Genomic DNA, 17,754 nt, shown 5'->3' with positions numbered 1-17,754 from the left:
TCCATAATAATCAAAAACTGGAGACAACTCAAGTGTCCAACTATGATAGAGCTGGCTTACCATTTTTTAAATTGCATTTATCTTTAAAAAAATTAAAATTTCTGTGTGTTTCAGAGAAACATGTTTCCTCATGTAAAAACTGGGAATGAGAATATTAGAAACCTACCTTATAGAGTTTAATGAATACATGTAATAAATCTTAGAATAGGAAAGAAAAATAAGTCCACAGATTTTAGTGTATAGCACCTCACCTGTATATTTTATAACTAATTTTAAAAATCTGAAATTAGTTGATCACTTACTTAAACCTGATATTACATATGGATATATATACATATATATGTATTTGTGTATATATGTGTGTGTGTGTGTATATATATATATTTGTTTATTTTATATCTACCCTGTTAGAATTGAATCACTATTAGAGCTAGCACTTTGTTTTGTTATTTGAGTAGAACAGTACCTGACACATTGTAGGAGTTGTATTAATAGACTTCTCAAGGAAGCAGAAATGGAACAATCATGCAACAGGAAAGTATTATTTAACATATATGTTCACTTTGATTTTTCCTGAGATAAGAATGATTTAGAAAGTAAGAGTTTGTTTTGAGTTAAATTTGAGAAGCTTATACATGGGAAGTATTTTAGAAAGGAGTAAAATCTTTCCAGGTGATTGTGATAAATTATATAGGGTGACACAACAGTGATGACAAAAAAAGAAACCCAGTTTTTCTTTTTCTTTTAACCTGGTAAATATGAGCTATTTGAATTATAGTACTGTTTACGTAGCTCTAGGGGGACGTTACGTATTTATGTGAATTAGAGCCCTTTTTTTCATAACTTTAGGGGCAAATTATGTACTTATTTGGATATGACTATACGCTGCTTAAGAATCTTTACCATACTTTTCATGTCCCAGAAAAAGTAGTCATATTTATTAACTAACATTAATATGACTCCCCTTAGTCAAAATGTTTTTTTATCTCAACAAGATTTTTCTACATGCACAGTTTTATGAAGCTCAGATGCAAGGGGTACCAAAATAATCACAGTCAATTTAATAAATTGTGTTTGATCAAGTTCTCTAAGTTCTTAATAATAGGAAACTTTAAAGGATGCTTCATAAATCTAAATTTAAAATGCCATTTACAATTTAGGAAGGTAAAGGTTAGCAGTTGAAACAATGTTAGGTTTCAGGAACAGTCAAGTTGTTTCATAACTGTTGATGTTACAAGTATATCACAAATTATGTCCTGGTTAACATCTTAAAAGTCTGTAAACTTAAGTTTTTTTTTTCGGTACGCGGGCCTCTCACTGTTGTGGCCTCTCCCGTTGTGGAGCACAGGCTTTGGATGCGCAGGCTCAGCGGCCATGGCTCACGGGCCCAGCCGCTCCGTGGCATGTGCGATCTTCCCGGACCGGGGCACGAACCCTTGTCCCCTGCATTGGCAGGCAGACGCTCAACCACTGCGCCACCAGGGAAGCCCTGTAAACTTTAGATTTTGAATAATTTTAGTATTTATTTTTCTTCTTTGATTTTTTCACATGCTCATTAGGAACTAACTTGACACCAGATTAATTTTAAATTTGTTCTTATCTAAAATTAGTTCACAGATTTCTGCATAGATCTTTTGCCAATTTAGTAGCATCATATCTCCTGATGTTGAATGGAATCAGGACAGATTACAACAGTATTGACTGATTAATTCTAACAGTTATCATTTATGAATGCTAAATCTTATTTAAAACTTACTTGTACCTACACACAGACTCAAATTATTTGTGTGTATTGTTTTCATTTTACACAATAAGATGAGAAAGTACTGAGACAGAAAAGCATTTATTAATTTGCCCAAGATCTCATGGCTACTAAGTGGCAGATCTAAGTGAGAAACTGAGGCAGTCTCACTCCAAAACCGAGTGCTTGATCACCATATTGTACAAGTGCATCAGGCAAGAGAATGATGGAGCTCAGATACATAAAGGAAGAGTAAGGAGTAAATAACACCATTAATCTGAAGAGTATTATTACTAATTTGAAAAGATTTACACTTGCTTCTTTGGTCTAAATTATCATCTCGATTCACAATTTAGTAAATGATCATGTGCTAGGTAGAGTTTTAAGAGAAAGGAACACAGCCTTTGGAATATATATATTACTTTTTATTGAATGATTTTAAGTTCATGAAGAATTATAAAAAGTAACCCAATGACGAGTATATCAAGATGAACATCTTGCCCAACTACATGTAGATTAGTGGGCATACCCTAGAGGGTATTTCATGGTAGCTGGTATCATATGCTGGTTTAATTAGAATTTTTATTTTACTTCAGATGTTGTTATATCTCTTTCTCCTGATGTGGCATGATCATGTCTTTCAACAATACCTGTTAATAAAGTTAATATGCTAGTTAATTTTTTTAAAAAGGGGGCTCTGAAATGTTTTGATTTTTTTCCTAGGGTTTAAGTGAATGATTAAAAACATTTTAATGATCAGACCCATCAGCAGGAACCCAAAGCTGAACTTCAGCCAAATTAAACCATAGGAAAAGATGAGAACCTCTCTCTTGCTCTATTTTCTTCTCTCTTTTGTTCTTTCTCTCCTTTTCTCCCTCCCTCTCTCTCTCTCTTTCTGTCTCCCTTATTTTTTGGCTAACGGTTGCCTCAAGTGTATGTTATGTATTTATAAGAACTAAATGTAATATAAATAAAGTTTTATTATCCTTAAAAATATTTTTATAGTAAATGATACGTTTAAGGCTTAGACTTTATTATAATGAAAATGATTATGGAAATGGTCTGTTTATGTTCACATTTTCTACCATTTATGTAAACATCAGAAATAATTAGACCTAAATAACATTTTAATAGAAGTAATAGAGTTCCAAATTCCCCAATTCTTAATATCTTTCATTAGTATGCTACATATTTTAACAACTACTGAACCAACAGTGAAACATTGCTGTTAACTCAAATCCATATTTTATTTAGATTTCCTTAGTTTTACTAGTCTTTTTTCTTGTCCCAGGACCCCATCTATGATACCATAGTACTATCAGTCATCGTGTCTCTTTAGTCTTCTCTGGACTATATCTGTTTTTACTTTCTTCGTTTTTGATGACAGTTTTGAAGAGTACTGGTCAAATAATCTTTCTTTCTAATAGATAAATGAACAGATAGAGATGTGTGTGTATACACATACACGCATATACACATATATATAAATGTCATACAGTATATTGCTTATTTGTGTATGACAATACAGTCAAATATATATCATATATAGATATATAACTAGTTTTTAAAGTAAATTTATTTATGGCTGCATTGGGTCTTCATTGCTGCACGCAGGCTTTCTCTAGTTGTGGCGAGTGGGGGCTACTCTTTGCTGCAGTGGGCGTGCTTCTCATTGCGGTGGCTTCTTTTGTTGTGGAGCACAGGCTCTAGGCACACGGGCTTCAGTAGTTGTGGCTCGCAGGCTCTAGAGCACAGGCTCAGTAGTTGTGGCACACGGGCTTATTTGCTCCGCAGCATGTGGGATCGAACCAGTGTCCCCTGCATTGGCAGGAGAATTCTTAACCACTGCGCCACCAGGGAAGTCCCAACTATTTTTCTATACCAATGAAGAGTAAGTTGCACATATGAAACCCCTTAAATTCTTAACATTTCATTGTGTATTTCCTAAAAACACAGATACTCATCTATATAACTACAATATAACCATCAAAATCAGGAAATTACATTAATGCAATATTAGTATATAATCTACAGATGCCAAATTTTGCTGATTTTTTTTCCAATAAAGTCCTTTATAGGTCAGAGATTCAACCTAAGGTCACATATTGCATTTAGTTGCCATGTCTTTCTAGTCTCAATCTTAGTTCCTTAATAGTTCCTTGACTTTAATGACCTTAATAATTTCCAGGAGTGGGACAGTTTATAGAATATTTCTCAATTTAGAATTACCTGGTATTTCCTCATGATTATAGATTTTGTTCAGAAATACCAGAAAAGTGATAGCATGTTCTTCATAGTATGTAATAAAAGAGACTCACAATATCAGTGTGTCCCATTTCTGGTAATGATAGCTTTTATCATGTTGGAAAGACAGTGTTTGCCAGGTTTTTCTACTATATTTATTCATTTTTGTGTACTTAATAATTAATAAGTAATTAAAACTATTTTGTGGAAAACGACTTTAAGACTTTGTAAATATCCTGTTCCTCATCAAACCTTCACCTAACATTTTTATTAGTGATTTATGAAACATTGATTTGTTGAAAACCATTGATGAAAATGCAAATTACTGTGGTTGGATATATTTTCTTCCTTCTTCTCTTTGCCCCTTGAGCATTTACTGGGTGCTTTTTCAGACATTATGCAATACACTAGCAATAAAGTTTTGATTACTAATGAAAAGGTTAGCATGCTGAAATGGTGAATTTGGGGATTCATGAAATAATTTACTTGCTGAGAACCAACCGGTTTTCAATAGCAGTAATTACTTAATACACGTTTTCTGAAACACAGGCACAAGCTAAATTGGATTTCTTTGTCTTTCTGTAAAATATATCAAAAGTATTTTTCCTTAGGGCCAAACATAAATTATCTTTGATGTAATACATCATCCAAATTGTATCATTTCGGATTACTATATATCTTGGTTCTGTTATGTGCCAAATTTTATTTATTTCCTCTTTCATTTTCTTTTCTTGTCAAAAGTTTCTTAATAGCAAATTGCAAAAATTTTGAAATAATATATTTCATAGTGCTTGAGAATTAACACTTTGAAGCCAGATAATCTGTGTTGCAGTCCTTATCTACCAAATATTAGGCAGAAGCTCTCAGCCTTGGATTCCTTAACTGTAAAATAAATATAATAACAAAAAATAATGTTAAAATGTTGTATTGAGGATTATAAGAGATAATGCTTTTAAAATACTTAGTATAGGTTCTGGCCATCTTACAAGTCAACTCTGCCTTAGAAATATGCTTTTTAGAAATAGTTATATTTCTATAACTTTTTTTTAAAACCAAGGGGGTCTTCAAAATGAAATGCAAAAATAAATTTGTAAACAGGCAATAATTAGTGGAACGCTATTGAGAACTTCAGCTTTTTCTCACAATGGTGAAATGTCTCTGAATTTATTCAATTTGAGCTTTCACTTTCCTGATCACATTTTTAGTTCTGTGCTATTCTTTCACATTTCACTGTGACTATATCATCTGTTTCCATTTGATATACGTATTTTTGTTTTGTTTTGTTTTGCGGTACACAGGCCTCTCACTGTTGTGGCCTCTCCCGTTGCGGAGCAGAGGCTCCGCGGCATGTGGGATCTTCCCGGACCGGGGCATGAACTTGTGTCCCCTGCATTGGCTGGTGGACTCTCAACCACTGCGCCACCAGGGAAGCCCTAATATATGTATTTTTGAACATCTGTTCTTCTCAGAGCCATTCTGGTAGATCTAAATGCACAGATGGTCTCCATGATGAAGCATAACAGAGAGATTCCATATATAGTTAAGAATATTTTCTACACATTTTATATCTGTTTTCTTTATAATTTCTAGATATAATGTGATTTTTTTAACAAGGAAAGGTTTATTTTATTTTAATGTATAAATAGTTTCAAACTTACAGAAACATTATAAGAATAATACAAGCTTTTTCTCCAAACCATTTGAGAGTGTTACTGAAAAGAGTCCTTCTTACCCCCAAATACTTCAGTGTGTATTTCCAACACATAAGGATATTCTCCCACATAACATAAGTACAGCCATCAGAAATCAGGAAATGAACACTGATACATTACTACTTCTGATCCATAGTTACCATTCCAGCTCCATCAGTTACCCATATAATGTCTTTCTTTTTTTCCACAGTGCATTAGTTATAAACATTTATTGAATTCATATTCTATGAAGACATCGTCCTTGGCCTCAAGGAGTTGACTGTATTAGTAGTTTATAATCTTTTCTTTTTTGGTTTATAACATTATATATTTCATGTGTACAATGTTATATTTTGACTTCTGTATACACTACAGTGTGCTCACCACCTAAAGTTTAGTTACCATCCATCACCATACTATTGACCCCCTTTACCAATTTTGCCCTTTCTCTATCACCTTTTTCCTTTGGTAATCATGACTCTCTTCTCTGTATCTATGTGTTTGTTCTTGTTTGATTTGTTCATTTAAAATTTTTTTTAATATTTCATAATGTGATTTTTTATATAAGTAAAACAATTCATTTTTTTAAGAAATATGGTCCATGGTATTGGAAACTTGGTAAATATCTTTAACTATTCAAGGAATAAAAATCATGGACCTTTAGAGCCCTTCCCATTCACAGAGTTTCTTTAAATAGAGAGTACTAGCATTTAATCTACAGCACACAAAAGCTTCTGAAGAACGAAAGACTAAGCCCTTGTTCCTTTTACTTGTCTCTATTTTCCTCCTCCAAGGAATTAGGCACATTCTGGGAGGCAGGAGACGGGTAACAGAGAAAAAAGGAGGATATTAAGGGGAGAGAAAAAGCACATAAAAATACATTTTCTACTTTAAGCATGTAAATGGGAATCAATCTTTCACCCGTTTTAAAATATTCATGTATTCAACTGTTTGACAACTTTCAACTTAATGAGTTCTTTCATATATATATTCTCTCTGTATGTATATATCAATACATATGCACACATATATATTCAATTTAAGCTTAATTCAATTTAAGTGTAATTACTCTTCAGGTTTTAGTAAAGATGACTAGAGCTACTTAATCACTCTCTCTAATAATAATCCTTACTCTTATCTTAAAGATACTTATCTACATGAATATTTTTAAAACTAAAAAAACAAATTTTTTAATATAGTTGTTTTACAATGTTGTGTTAGTTTCTACTGTACAGCGAAGTGGAGTTCCCTGTGCTATACAGCAGGCTCTTACAAGTTATCTATTTTTTACATATTAGTGTATATATGTCAATCCCAATCTCCCAGTTCATCGCACCCCCCACCCGCTGCTTTCCCCCCTTGGTGTCCATACATTTGTTCTCTACATTTGTGTCTCTATTTCTGCCTCGTAAACCAGTTCATCTGTACCATTTTTCTAGATTCCACATATATGCATTAATATACGATATTTGTTTTTCTCTTTCTGACTTACTTCACTCTGTATGACAGTCTCTAGGTCCATCCACGTTTCTACAAATAACCCAATTTTGTTCCTTTTTATGGCTGAGTAATATTCCATTGTATATATGTGCCACATCTTCCTTATCCATTCGTCTGTCAATGGGCATTTAGGTTGCTTCCATGACCTAGCTATTATAAATGGTGCTGCAGTGAACATTGGGGTGCATGTGTCTTTTTGAATTATGGTTTTCTCTGGGTATATGCTCAGTAGTGGGATTGCTGGGTTATATGGTATTTCTACTTTTAGTTTTTTAAGGAACCTCCATACTGTTCTCCATAGTGGCTGTATCAATTTACCTTCCCACCCACAGTACAGGAGGGTTCCCTTTTCTCCACACCCTCTCCACCATTTGTTGTGTGTAGATTTTCTGATGATGCCTATTCTAACTGGTGTGAGGTGATACCTCATTCTAGTTTTGATTTGCATTTCTCTAATAATTAGTGATGTTGAGCAGCTTTCCATGTGCCTCTTGGCCATCTGTACGTCTTCCATGGAGAAATGTTTATTTAGGTCTTCTGTCCAGTTTTTTTTTTTAACATCTTTATTAGAGTATGATTGCTTTACAATGGTGTGTCAGTTTCTGCTTTATAACAAAGTGAATCAGTTATACATGTACATATAGCCCCATATCTCTTCCCTCTTGCATCTCCCTCCCTCCCACCCTCCCTATCCCACCCCTCTAGGTGGTCACAAAACACCGAGCTGATCTCCCTGTGCTATGCGTTCTGCCCAGTTTTTGTTTGGGTTGTTTGTTTTTTTGATATTGAGCTGCATGAGCTGTTTATATATCTTGGAGATTAATCTTTTGTCTGTTGATTCATTTGCAAATATTTTCTCCCATTCTCAGGGTTATCTTTTTGTCTTGTTTATGGTTTCCTTTCCTGTGCAAAAGCTTTTAAGTTTCACTAGGTTCTATTTGTTTATTTTTGTTTTTATTTCCATTACTCTAGGAGGTGGGTCAAAAAAGATCTTGCTGTGATTTATGTCAAAGAGTGTTCTTCCTATGTTTTCCTCTAAGAGTTTTATAGTGTCTGGTCTTACATTTGTCTTTAACCCATTTTGAGTTTATTTCTGAGTATGGTGTTAGGAAGTGTTCTAATTTCATTCTTTTACATGTAGCTGTACAGTTTTCCCAGGACCACTTATTGAAGAGGCTGTCTTTTCTCCATTGTATATCCTTGCCTCCTTTGTCATAGATTAGTTGACCATAGGTGCGTGGGTTTATCTCTGGGCTTTCTATCCTGTTCCATTGATCTATATTTCTGTTTTTGTGCCAGTACCATATTGTCTTGATTATCTACATGAATTTATTTTTAAAAATTTATTCAGAGGAAATGATTTTCAATATTAATTATCTAGCTTTCATGAATAAAACAGAGTCAAGATTTTATACACAGGTGCAAAAGCTATATTATGTTAAAGGGAAAATGAAGAACATATGTAATTCCTTTATTATATTTTTCTTTTTGATTTCAATAAATCACTGCAAGATAATACCCACTGAATGTGAATTCAAGAATGTGTACTATTTGGTACTGATTCTATAAGTTTTAAGATAAACTTCAAATAGACATTTGATTTGGTTGAATGTTTGAATAAAACAAATGTTATATTAATGAGTTAATATAAAACCAACATAATGGTCATAGAAACAGTGATTTGGCCCATAATAAACTCTCAATCAATAATCACAGATTCAGAGATAATGTAATGTTGCAATTGTGAGAAAAAGCTGAAGTTCTCAGTAATATGCACCTGTTTACAAATTCATCACTCCATTTCATTTGTTGGACCCCATTGGTTTTTAAATATATTACTGTTTCTAAAGCATATTTGTAAGGCAGGGATGACATGCAAGAGAGATTCATAAAATTACTTTTTCAGAGAAGGAGGTTAAAGGCTGAATTATAGCCAAAGCATGAGTGACTTCTAATTTGGAAAGATTTTTATGGAAGATGATCTTTAGATCATGCAGTATAATTGAGAAGAGCCTGAAAATAAGTGCAGGGGCAGAAGAAGACAGTAACTGATCATTTTAAAATAGGTGTATTTTCCAGGACAACATAAGTTAGAGTTCAGGAATTTACAATATCTTGTATAGATGACTATGGAATCACTGTAGATAATCTTCAAAGGATCATGGAGTATGATCAAAGTGCCAAAAGATATTATGGCCCCTGTTGCAGTTAAATCAGCAATTGTTCCATAAAGTGCTACACAGTAGCCATATAGACCTTGATGAGTTAGAAGATGGGAAATGAATCTTTACCTGTGAAAAATCAAATACTCAATTTTATTTGTTCACCGTTGAGAAACTGGATCAGGAGTGTATTAGTCAACAGAACTGAGAGATACATAGATGATTAGATAGATAGATAGACTGATTGATTTAGGGATATAGCAAGGGAGATTGATTATGAGGAATTGGCTCACACGATTATGGAGGCTGAGTGGTTCTAAGATTAGCAGTTGTCAAGCTGAAGACCCAGCTGGTATAGTTCTAGTCCAAGGCCAAAGTCTGAGAAACAGGAGAATTGATTGTCTAGATTCCAATCTGAGTCCAAGTCTGAAGGCAAGAGAAGGCAGATGTCCTAACTTGAAGACAGTCAGGGACAGAGAGTGAATTCTTCCTTACTAGCTTTTTGTCCTATTCAGGTCTTCAGTGGATTAGATGAGGCCCACCCATGTTTGGGAGGGCAATCTGCTTTACTCAGTCTACCAATTCAAATGTTAATATCATCCAGAAATACCCTCACAGACATACCTAGAATAATATTTAACCAAATATCTGGGCAACTCATGGCCCAGTCAAGTTGAGGCATAAAATTAACAATTACAAGGAGGATGGATTCATGCTACAAAAATATAGGAGAAAATCATTTGTGTTTGTTCTTAAGAGAATAATTGGTGCAAAATAGCTGTCTAGTACACAGTAAGTCAGATTACAATATTTGTAACTGAAAAATAAACATGTATTAGTCCAATATAGACTTATACATAATCTTGCTCCACTAAAGACAATGTTTCTGTTTTGATAATGTCTATGAGTAGATATAGAGCACCCACTACCATTGTTGGTGTTCTGTCATTAAATGATTATTATATGTAAATCATTATATAGTGAATTCTAGTTCAGCTTATTTAATGTCCATGACCCTTCAGAAGTTCTATCCTTTTTAGAGGGGAGGGGAAAACCAAACACTTGGATTCTTGATGAAGTATGTAAGAAAGTAATATCACACCAATTGCATTTTAAATTATTCCTTTGGGGTGCCTTTTTCTTGAGATGGTTTTCAAAACTGGATAATAGCATCATTTGTATCAATTATTTCCTAGTTCAAGTGGTGTTATTTTAGTTGTGTTTATTATAAAAAATATTTTTTCTTCTGGACTCTTGTACATTTTCTCTTTAATCATTAAAGCCATTGAAGTCTATCGGAAGGCATTGGTTTAAAATATGTATAAAAAAACTATTTTAGATATTCAGAAATTATATATTTTAGCATTTTATTTCTACCAAAATGTCAGTTTTCATGTAAATATATTACATGAGACTCCAAGAAATATATAATAGATATAAATGTCAGGAGATTATTGTTACCTATCAATACAAGGCTATTGATGCCAGTGGCATTACCCTATCACTAAATATGTACATTTAACACCATATTATGATTTATGGAGTGCTTTCCAAGATTCATCCTTCTCAATATTTTCTTCAAAATGAACAACATACCATTTCTTTGCTGAATATAAAGGTGCCCTAGAGTGACATCAACATTATGGTAGTGTAAGATGTCCCTTCTTTATGTCCCCGCTTTGAACAAATAAAAATTAGCATCTATCTATGAACAAAAGTACCTCTGCTGTAGTTGTGGGATCCAACACTATACGCAAAGAGACCTGGAAGTAGTTCTGCCCACCTGTGCATTGGGTAATAGGCAGAGAGACCTTGGTTTCGAATTTGAACTAGCAGAAGCCATTGAACTGGCTGAGCAGTGAAATGGCCCCAACTCCTCTGGGTCATGGTCTGGGGAAACCTGGGTAGTATTGACTTGGGCAGACACCTGTGGATGAAAGAGACTTTGTAAAAGTCCATTCCTCTCGAGGAGAGATTCCAGCCCTCTGTTGGAGCAACATATGCGGTGTATTCATACAAGGTTGAAGAAAACCCCAGATGTAAGCGGGACCAAGAAAAATATCTGCAACATAATTACAAAAGATTTGAGGAGGTATCTGCTACATCAAATTCGAAAGCAGCTAATGCAAATCTCCAAGAAACACAAAGAATCAAAGAAACATGTCATCGCCAAAAGATAACAATTATCCTACAGTAATCGAACTCCAAAACATGGAACTTGGTGATTTACCTGATAAAGAATTCAAAATAACTGTCTTGAGAAAACTAAATGAGCTACAAGAAAGCACAGAAAGGCAATTCAGTGAAATTAGGAAAACAAGACATGAACAAAATGAGAAATTTAACAAACAGATAGAAATCATAAAAAAAAGAACCAAACAAATTCTGGAGCTGAATAATTCAGACAATAAAATGAAAAGTGCAATATAGAGCATCTACAGTAGAATAGACCAAACATATTAAATAAAGTGTTTTTAAACAGAAACAACCATAAAACAAGGTTATGTATTGATTTGTTGATGAAAATGTTGTAACCAGAGGCTTGCAGGAACTTAATCCTGTATTCCCCTCAGCAATGTAATAACCTTGAATTCCCCCTAGGAGCATTAGTTCAGTATTTGTTAATTCAGTGTTCATGGTGTCTTTATAGTACAGAACTACCATGGATGATGAGAATCAACTATATTTATATGAAACTGTGAATACAATACTTCTGTGGGGAAATATTGCAAGTAAGATTAGTCAGGAAAATTTTCTCTTTTCTTAGGTTGGCTCAAGCAGCTGTGGCTCACAGGATAATCAATTAACTGAGAACTGCTCACCTTTTACATTCAGATTTCTCTTATGCATCTTCTTGAAATATTGAATTTTCTGGCTTTATTTTCTTTAACTTATGTGTACATTTATGCATTTTTCTTTATTGTCCCAGTAGTTGTATAAAATCATTTGTGGAAAAAGACATGAACTAAATAAGTAAGTGAAACCCTCAGGCAGGTGCCCAAGCTGATAATCATCCCATGAATAGAATGCTCTTCAGAAAACCAAATTTATATTTCTGAGACTCTTTGAAATGTTAAAGGGCACAGAACATGACCATCTGTATGGCAGATGTGCCCTGAAAATTGTAAATAATAATGTATAGCGCAACACAGGTAGAACAAACAACCTGACTGTCCTGTGAAGATTTTCAACCTCCACATAATATTTAGAAATTCAGAAAGCACTAGAGTGCCATGTCTCTGTAATAAGAATAAGTAACAGTGATATGTGTGAATTTATATATGTGATATGTGTACATAGATATGTACATATTTTTGTTGTGTACATAGATATGTATATATTTCTGTTGGGTATATATATAAAGAAAATGAGTGAAATAAGTTGCTGAAATCTATTTGTTAAACCCATTTTGCATGCTCTCTCTTTTGCTTGTTTGCATCTGGTATAGGCCATTTCATTTTACTCTTGCCCCATTTTACTCTTGCACCCATTTTACTCTTGCCAGACCTTCCATATTAAAACAAAATGCCTTAACCCTCTTTTTTCTTAGCTATTTCTCTTATGTTAGCTTCAAAGATTCCAAACGCTAGCCTGTATCTGAACAGGTCCACCATTCGCGTGGTAGATAATGAATAAATGTGTGTAGCTCAATTATGGGTCCATTTTAACGTTGCATTTTACATGTGTATGTCTGTGTGTAGATGTTTACTTATTCCAGTAGTGAAAACGAACAATCTGTGCTAAGATGTTTGGCCTAAATGTACAACATTTGTACATATGGAAGGGAGCAAAACTCACTATAAAATGCTGAACTAATAACTTGATATACTACTTGAGTCCTTTGCTGTCAACAACTAAATACCACATTTTTAAAGTAGGGGCAGAAGTCTATTTTCAAAAATTTCAGATACCTATTGTTCAAGTTTTTTGGTTTGTTTCCTTTTGTCTTTTGCTTGGTTTTAATTTTTTAATTCAACTCTGTGGCACAGTTATTTACTTTGGCAACAAAGATCTTTAAATACTCTAAGTTTGTTTTATTAGATATCTGGGAACAACTTGTTGCCATTCAGTTTTAAATTTTCATAATTTAAAAACCAAGGCACAACTACATAGGAGTGGGTGAATTTTTACAAGAGAGAATGATGTCTTTGGGGACAGGGATTACATTAAAAAAATATTAAAATGTTGGCTTGGAAGCCTTTTTGTTAACTAACATTTCCAAAGGTGTGTCCATGTTCATATATGTGCTATTAAAACTATCTCCTCTCACTTTATCCTCAGTTCTCTTTGAGCTGCAGAAAGTCAAAGTTTGCCTTTAAAAGCTGCCTGCCAGGAGAGCTGACTTTATAAATATGCTACTTTGTACTCACGGTTCCCCAAAGCATGGGCTCCCCAAAGCACAGTTTTAAAATCACTTCTTTAATCATAATTGTATTATTTTTCTAAATCAGAGGTTGCAAACTCCTGTGTTTGCTGTGCCAAAGGATGTATGGGGGGGCATTAAATTCATAGTTTAATTCTCTAAAATCTGTTGCTGACTTTAGAACCAAGAGATTTCTTATAAAATTAGAACATTAGAAGATGTAGTAACATTGGCTCCATATTTCATTATGGCAAGAATTTGCTGAGGCTGAGTAGCAGCTACCATTTTAGAGGGGGAAGTGTTCCCCAGTTGCCACCATTCCCATGAGACTTGCTTCACTCTTTTACATTGCCTGATATCCCTGCAGATATCTGCGCCTGTAGCCCCTGAAAATAGAAGTAAATGAGATAACTCCTTCTTTTTCTCTCTGAAACTATTTCTCCATTAAGGAATCCCATTTAAAACCTAACAAAACATATCTCAGAATAAAATTTAAAAGTCTGTGTTCTTTAGAGGCATAAAGCTTATGTTTATTGACTAAATTCATTTATTCATTGTGACAGTGTGATGATTAGAGAAGTAAAGTGTGAAATATAAGAGTAACGAAAAGGGTGCCATGTTCTGACGTGGGGTAGGGAAATTCTGTCAGGAATGGTTTAGAAGAAGGCAATACTTAAGTTGAAATGTAACTAATGAGAAGGATCCCAGCTAAAGCTTGAAGACAGGACTGTGGATGTAGGAATACAAAGACCTACAAGTAAGAGAAAACAACAGTGATTCTCTGTTGGAGATCAATAAGAAATAAAGCTAGATGCTCAGGCCAAATGTGAAATCATAGTCTTATATGCCATTTTATGTTTTGTTTTAATCCAAAATGAAAAGATATTACCATTTCTTCAATTCTGTCACACAATGGCTTTCTACTTAACCGATACTACAAGCACTAAAGAAAATCCCAGCTTTCTCTCTCCTCTGACAGACAGGGAATCCATTGTCTCCAACTCTCTCCCTTAAATTTGCCACTTGCATGTAATTACCGACTGGATTTCATTGATCTCTCTGAAATGGTTTTTGATTTTAAAATAAAGTAACTAATTCCTTCTTACAGTTTAAATCCTAGTTTGTAGATAACTTAATGCATCAAGGTTTTTTTAAGGAGGAACAGCAGATGCATTTCTCCATAGGAGCTAAGATGCTAATGATCATAAATTGGTCCAAATGCGCTTCACACTGAATCAGGGCCTTCTATTTCTTTATCCAAAGCAAGGACCATGGCGTTGGAAATTTCAGACTTTATAGGAACTCATGTGTTTGCAAGTGTTCTTTTGAAATACTTCAGATCTCTGGTTGTGGGCAACTGCCTGCTTTTTTCCTTTGTGTAACAAATGTCTGGTTTTTGTGCCAGGACACTTCTGGTGTGCTGTTGATCAAATGAGAATTGACAGTTTTTCTTTTGTTTTTTTTTCAGCTCACTCCAGTTGGCACCACAGTATTTACAGGATTTTCAGGAGACAATGGAGCTACAGACATAGATGATGGCCCAAATGGACAGATAGAATATGTTATTCAATATAATCCAGATGATCCGGTATGTAAATATCTACTTGCAATGTGAGTTCACTATAAGGAATAAAATTAATATTTACTTCAGCTGATATTTATTATATTTCTCTATTGCTCAGCTCCTGGAACCACATTAGTAATTATACTATTATTAATAACTATCTCAAAATTACATTCTAAAAAATATTTGTGCTATACTTATAAAAGCTAGTTTTTGGTGAGTTTTGTAGGTAAAAGTTTAAAATGTATTCATAGGTATAATATGTCATTTTAATTAAATTTCCATTATGTTAGTGGACTCCTAAGCATTCTAAGTAAATCATTGGATATGATATTACCAATGTGATGCGTATGCTTTATGGAACTTGCAAATTAATACCACCACTGCCCCTTCTCCACCAATGAAACCTGAGGTAGAGAAGAGGACAAAGCCTCTAGCAATAGGTTTTTCAGTTTTTGTTTTTTTTGCATTAGACAGTGGGGCTTCTGCATTGTGCCTTCGGCTGTGAAATTATTTTTCCCAATGATATAGTATATGTCACACAAATAAAATAAGAATTGTTTTCTTGAAGCTAGAGCTGGAAGTCCTGCCTGCCATCTTTCCCTTCCTCTTTTCCCAGAGGCAGCTTCTCAGAACACCAAGGGCTCCCCAAAGCATAATTTTAAAATCACTTAAGTGACTTTTTAAATTAATGCTTCTCCTTTAGGTTTAATATTAGGAACATAAAAGTGGTGAAGTTAACATTGTATCTTTGTTTTTAAATTATATATTTCTTATATAAGCTTTAAACAATTTTAAAAAACCTGTTGAACTTGTAGAGACTAAGAGCTCTCAATAAGATCTACCTCACAAATTGATTGTGAGAACTAAGTGAATTGTGAATGCATTTCCTCATCTTATTCTCACAAATCAATTAGTTAGTAGTAGTATCTCTATCACATAGAAGCGAACACAGGTTCATAGGTGACGTGACTTGCCTGGTAACACACACCCACCTCTAAGCTGGAGAGTCAGGACTCGATTTCAGAGTAATATGTACTCCACTCTTCCTCTGTTGTGCTCTAAGAAAATAGTTGCAGCACTTGAGTTAAAATTTTCAAAAAAAAATTAAAAACAAAACAAAAGGCCCATGGGTATAGCAGAGTCAAGGGAATATTTGGGGGGATTTTGTTTTTGTTTTTCCCCTAAAATGTATGCCTCCACATGTTTATAGACAGAGGTAATGAAACCAAGAGATGGGGAGATGATGAGAATGTGACAGAAAAGGACAATAAGTATGAGGGGTTACACAGAAGTCGAATGGAAAAGATCAAAGAAACAGCAGAAGGGAAAAGGGCAAGAGAAACATTTTTTTTTAAGTAGAAATAGGCAGCTGACTATACAGAATATATCTAAACCATTTATTTTCTTTACTATTTAGATTTTTAAAATAATTAATTGTATGTGTATGTCATGTTTCTAGCTTATATTTTATGAAGGTCATTTCCTAATCTTTACTCCTCAAGCTGTAAAAATGAAACTCCAAGAAAGTATAGAATGACCAGGCCATGTATTTTAGGGAAATATTTATTACATTGCAAACCTACCCAAGGATTAGATATAGTGCGAGACAGAAATGTATTCCTTGGAATGTATCTTTTAGAAGTTTTGTGAGGCTGAAATTCCTTGTTAGCTATGCAGTAATTCCTTCTGAATGCTTCCCCTTTTCAGAGATTTCTGGGCTTGGCATGAAATATAATATGTACTTTTTATTACCTACAGATTGAATAAACCAATCATTCACATGCAGTTTCCAAATTGCAAAAGAAGAAAAAACAATGTACTTTAGCAAGCTAGCGCTACTATGGAATAACGAAAGAAATTCTCTGGGCATGGTTCTAATTCAGTGAGGCAAAAGAATAAGACATCATGACGGCACTTAAGTTAGGGTATATTGGAAGAGAAAGCATTAACCAAGTCACATCCTTACAGAGAGAATTCATCTTTAATCATCATAGAGAGTTAATGCAAACCTCAATGCCAGTTTCTTCTCTTATAAAATCTCTGAGAAAGAGCTATCTGATGACTTTTATATTCTTAAATTGTTAAATCTCTAGAAATTCTGCTTATAATTAATAGCATCATAATATTATCCTGCTTATTTCTTAGAGTTAAAACAAACTTGTATGTATTACAAATATATGTAACCTGAAAATGTGGCCCCCTCTGGCTTTTGCAACCACAGTTAAAAATTTCTTTAAAATTAGTCTCACACTGTATGGTAAATAGTAAAAGGTGTAGATTGGTCTGTTCTACTTAAAAATCTCAGGGTATTTTTTTTTCCCTAGGTTATTTTTTGTTTTGTTTGTTTTCCGTCTGATGCTACATTATTCATTAGCAGAAATCACAAATTAGTGACCTGGAGTTTCATTCAACTCACAAAATTTTGTTTGGCCACAAATTATTTTAAATAATTTCTGAGCCAAAATCTAAAAATCATGAAATTTCAC

General features: G+C 33.9%; 1 protein-coding gene across 7 annotated transcripts in view; it reads left to right on the top strand.

Annotated features, from left to right (window-relative positions):
* Positions 1-17,754, top strand: part of PCDH15 (protocadherin related 15) — a gene marked incomplete at both ends in the record, with an annotated part of 708,164 nt that overhangs the window by 281,469 nt on the left and 408,941 nt on the right. For all 7 annotated transcript variants that reach the window (XM_082854334.1, XM_082854333.1, XM_082854332.1 and 4 more), the window contains one exon: positions 15,170-15,289. In XM_082854334.1, the coding sequence (XP_082710460.1) occupies positions 15,170-15,289 (120 nt within the window). The remainder of the gene's footprint in view (positions 1-15,169; positions 15,290-17,754) is intronic.

The sequence above is a fragment of the Leucopleurus acutus genome (genome assembly GCF_964270905.1).
Source record: "Leucopleurus acutus genome assembly, chromosome: 14".
Classification (NCBI taxonomy): domain Eukaryota; kingdom Metazoa; phylum Chordata; class Mammalia; order Artiodactyla; family Delphinidae; genus Leucopleurus; species Leucopleurus acutus.
Note: the sequence above shows the minus strand (reverse complement) of the source record. Positions and strands in the feature narration are given on the sequence as shown.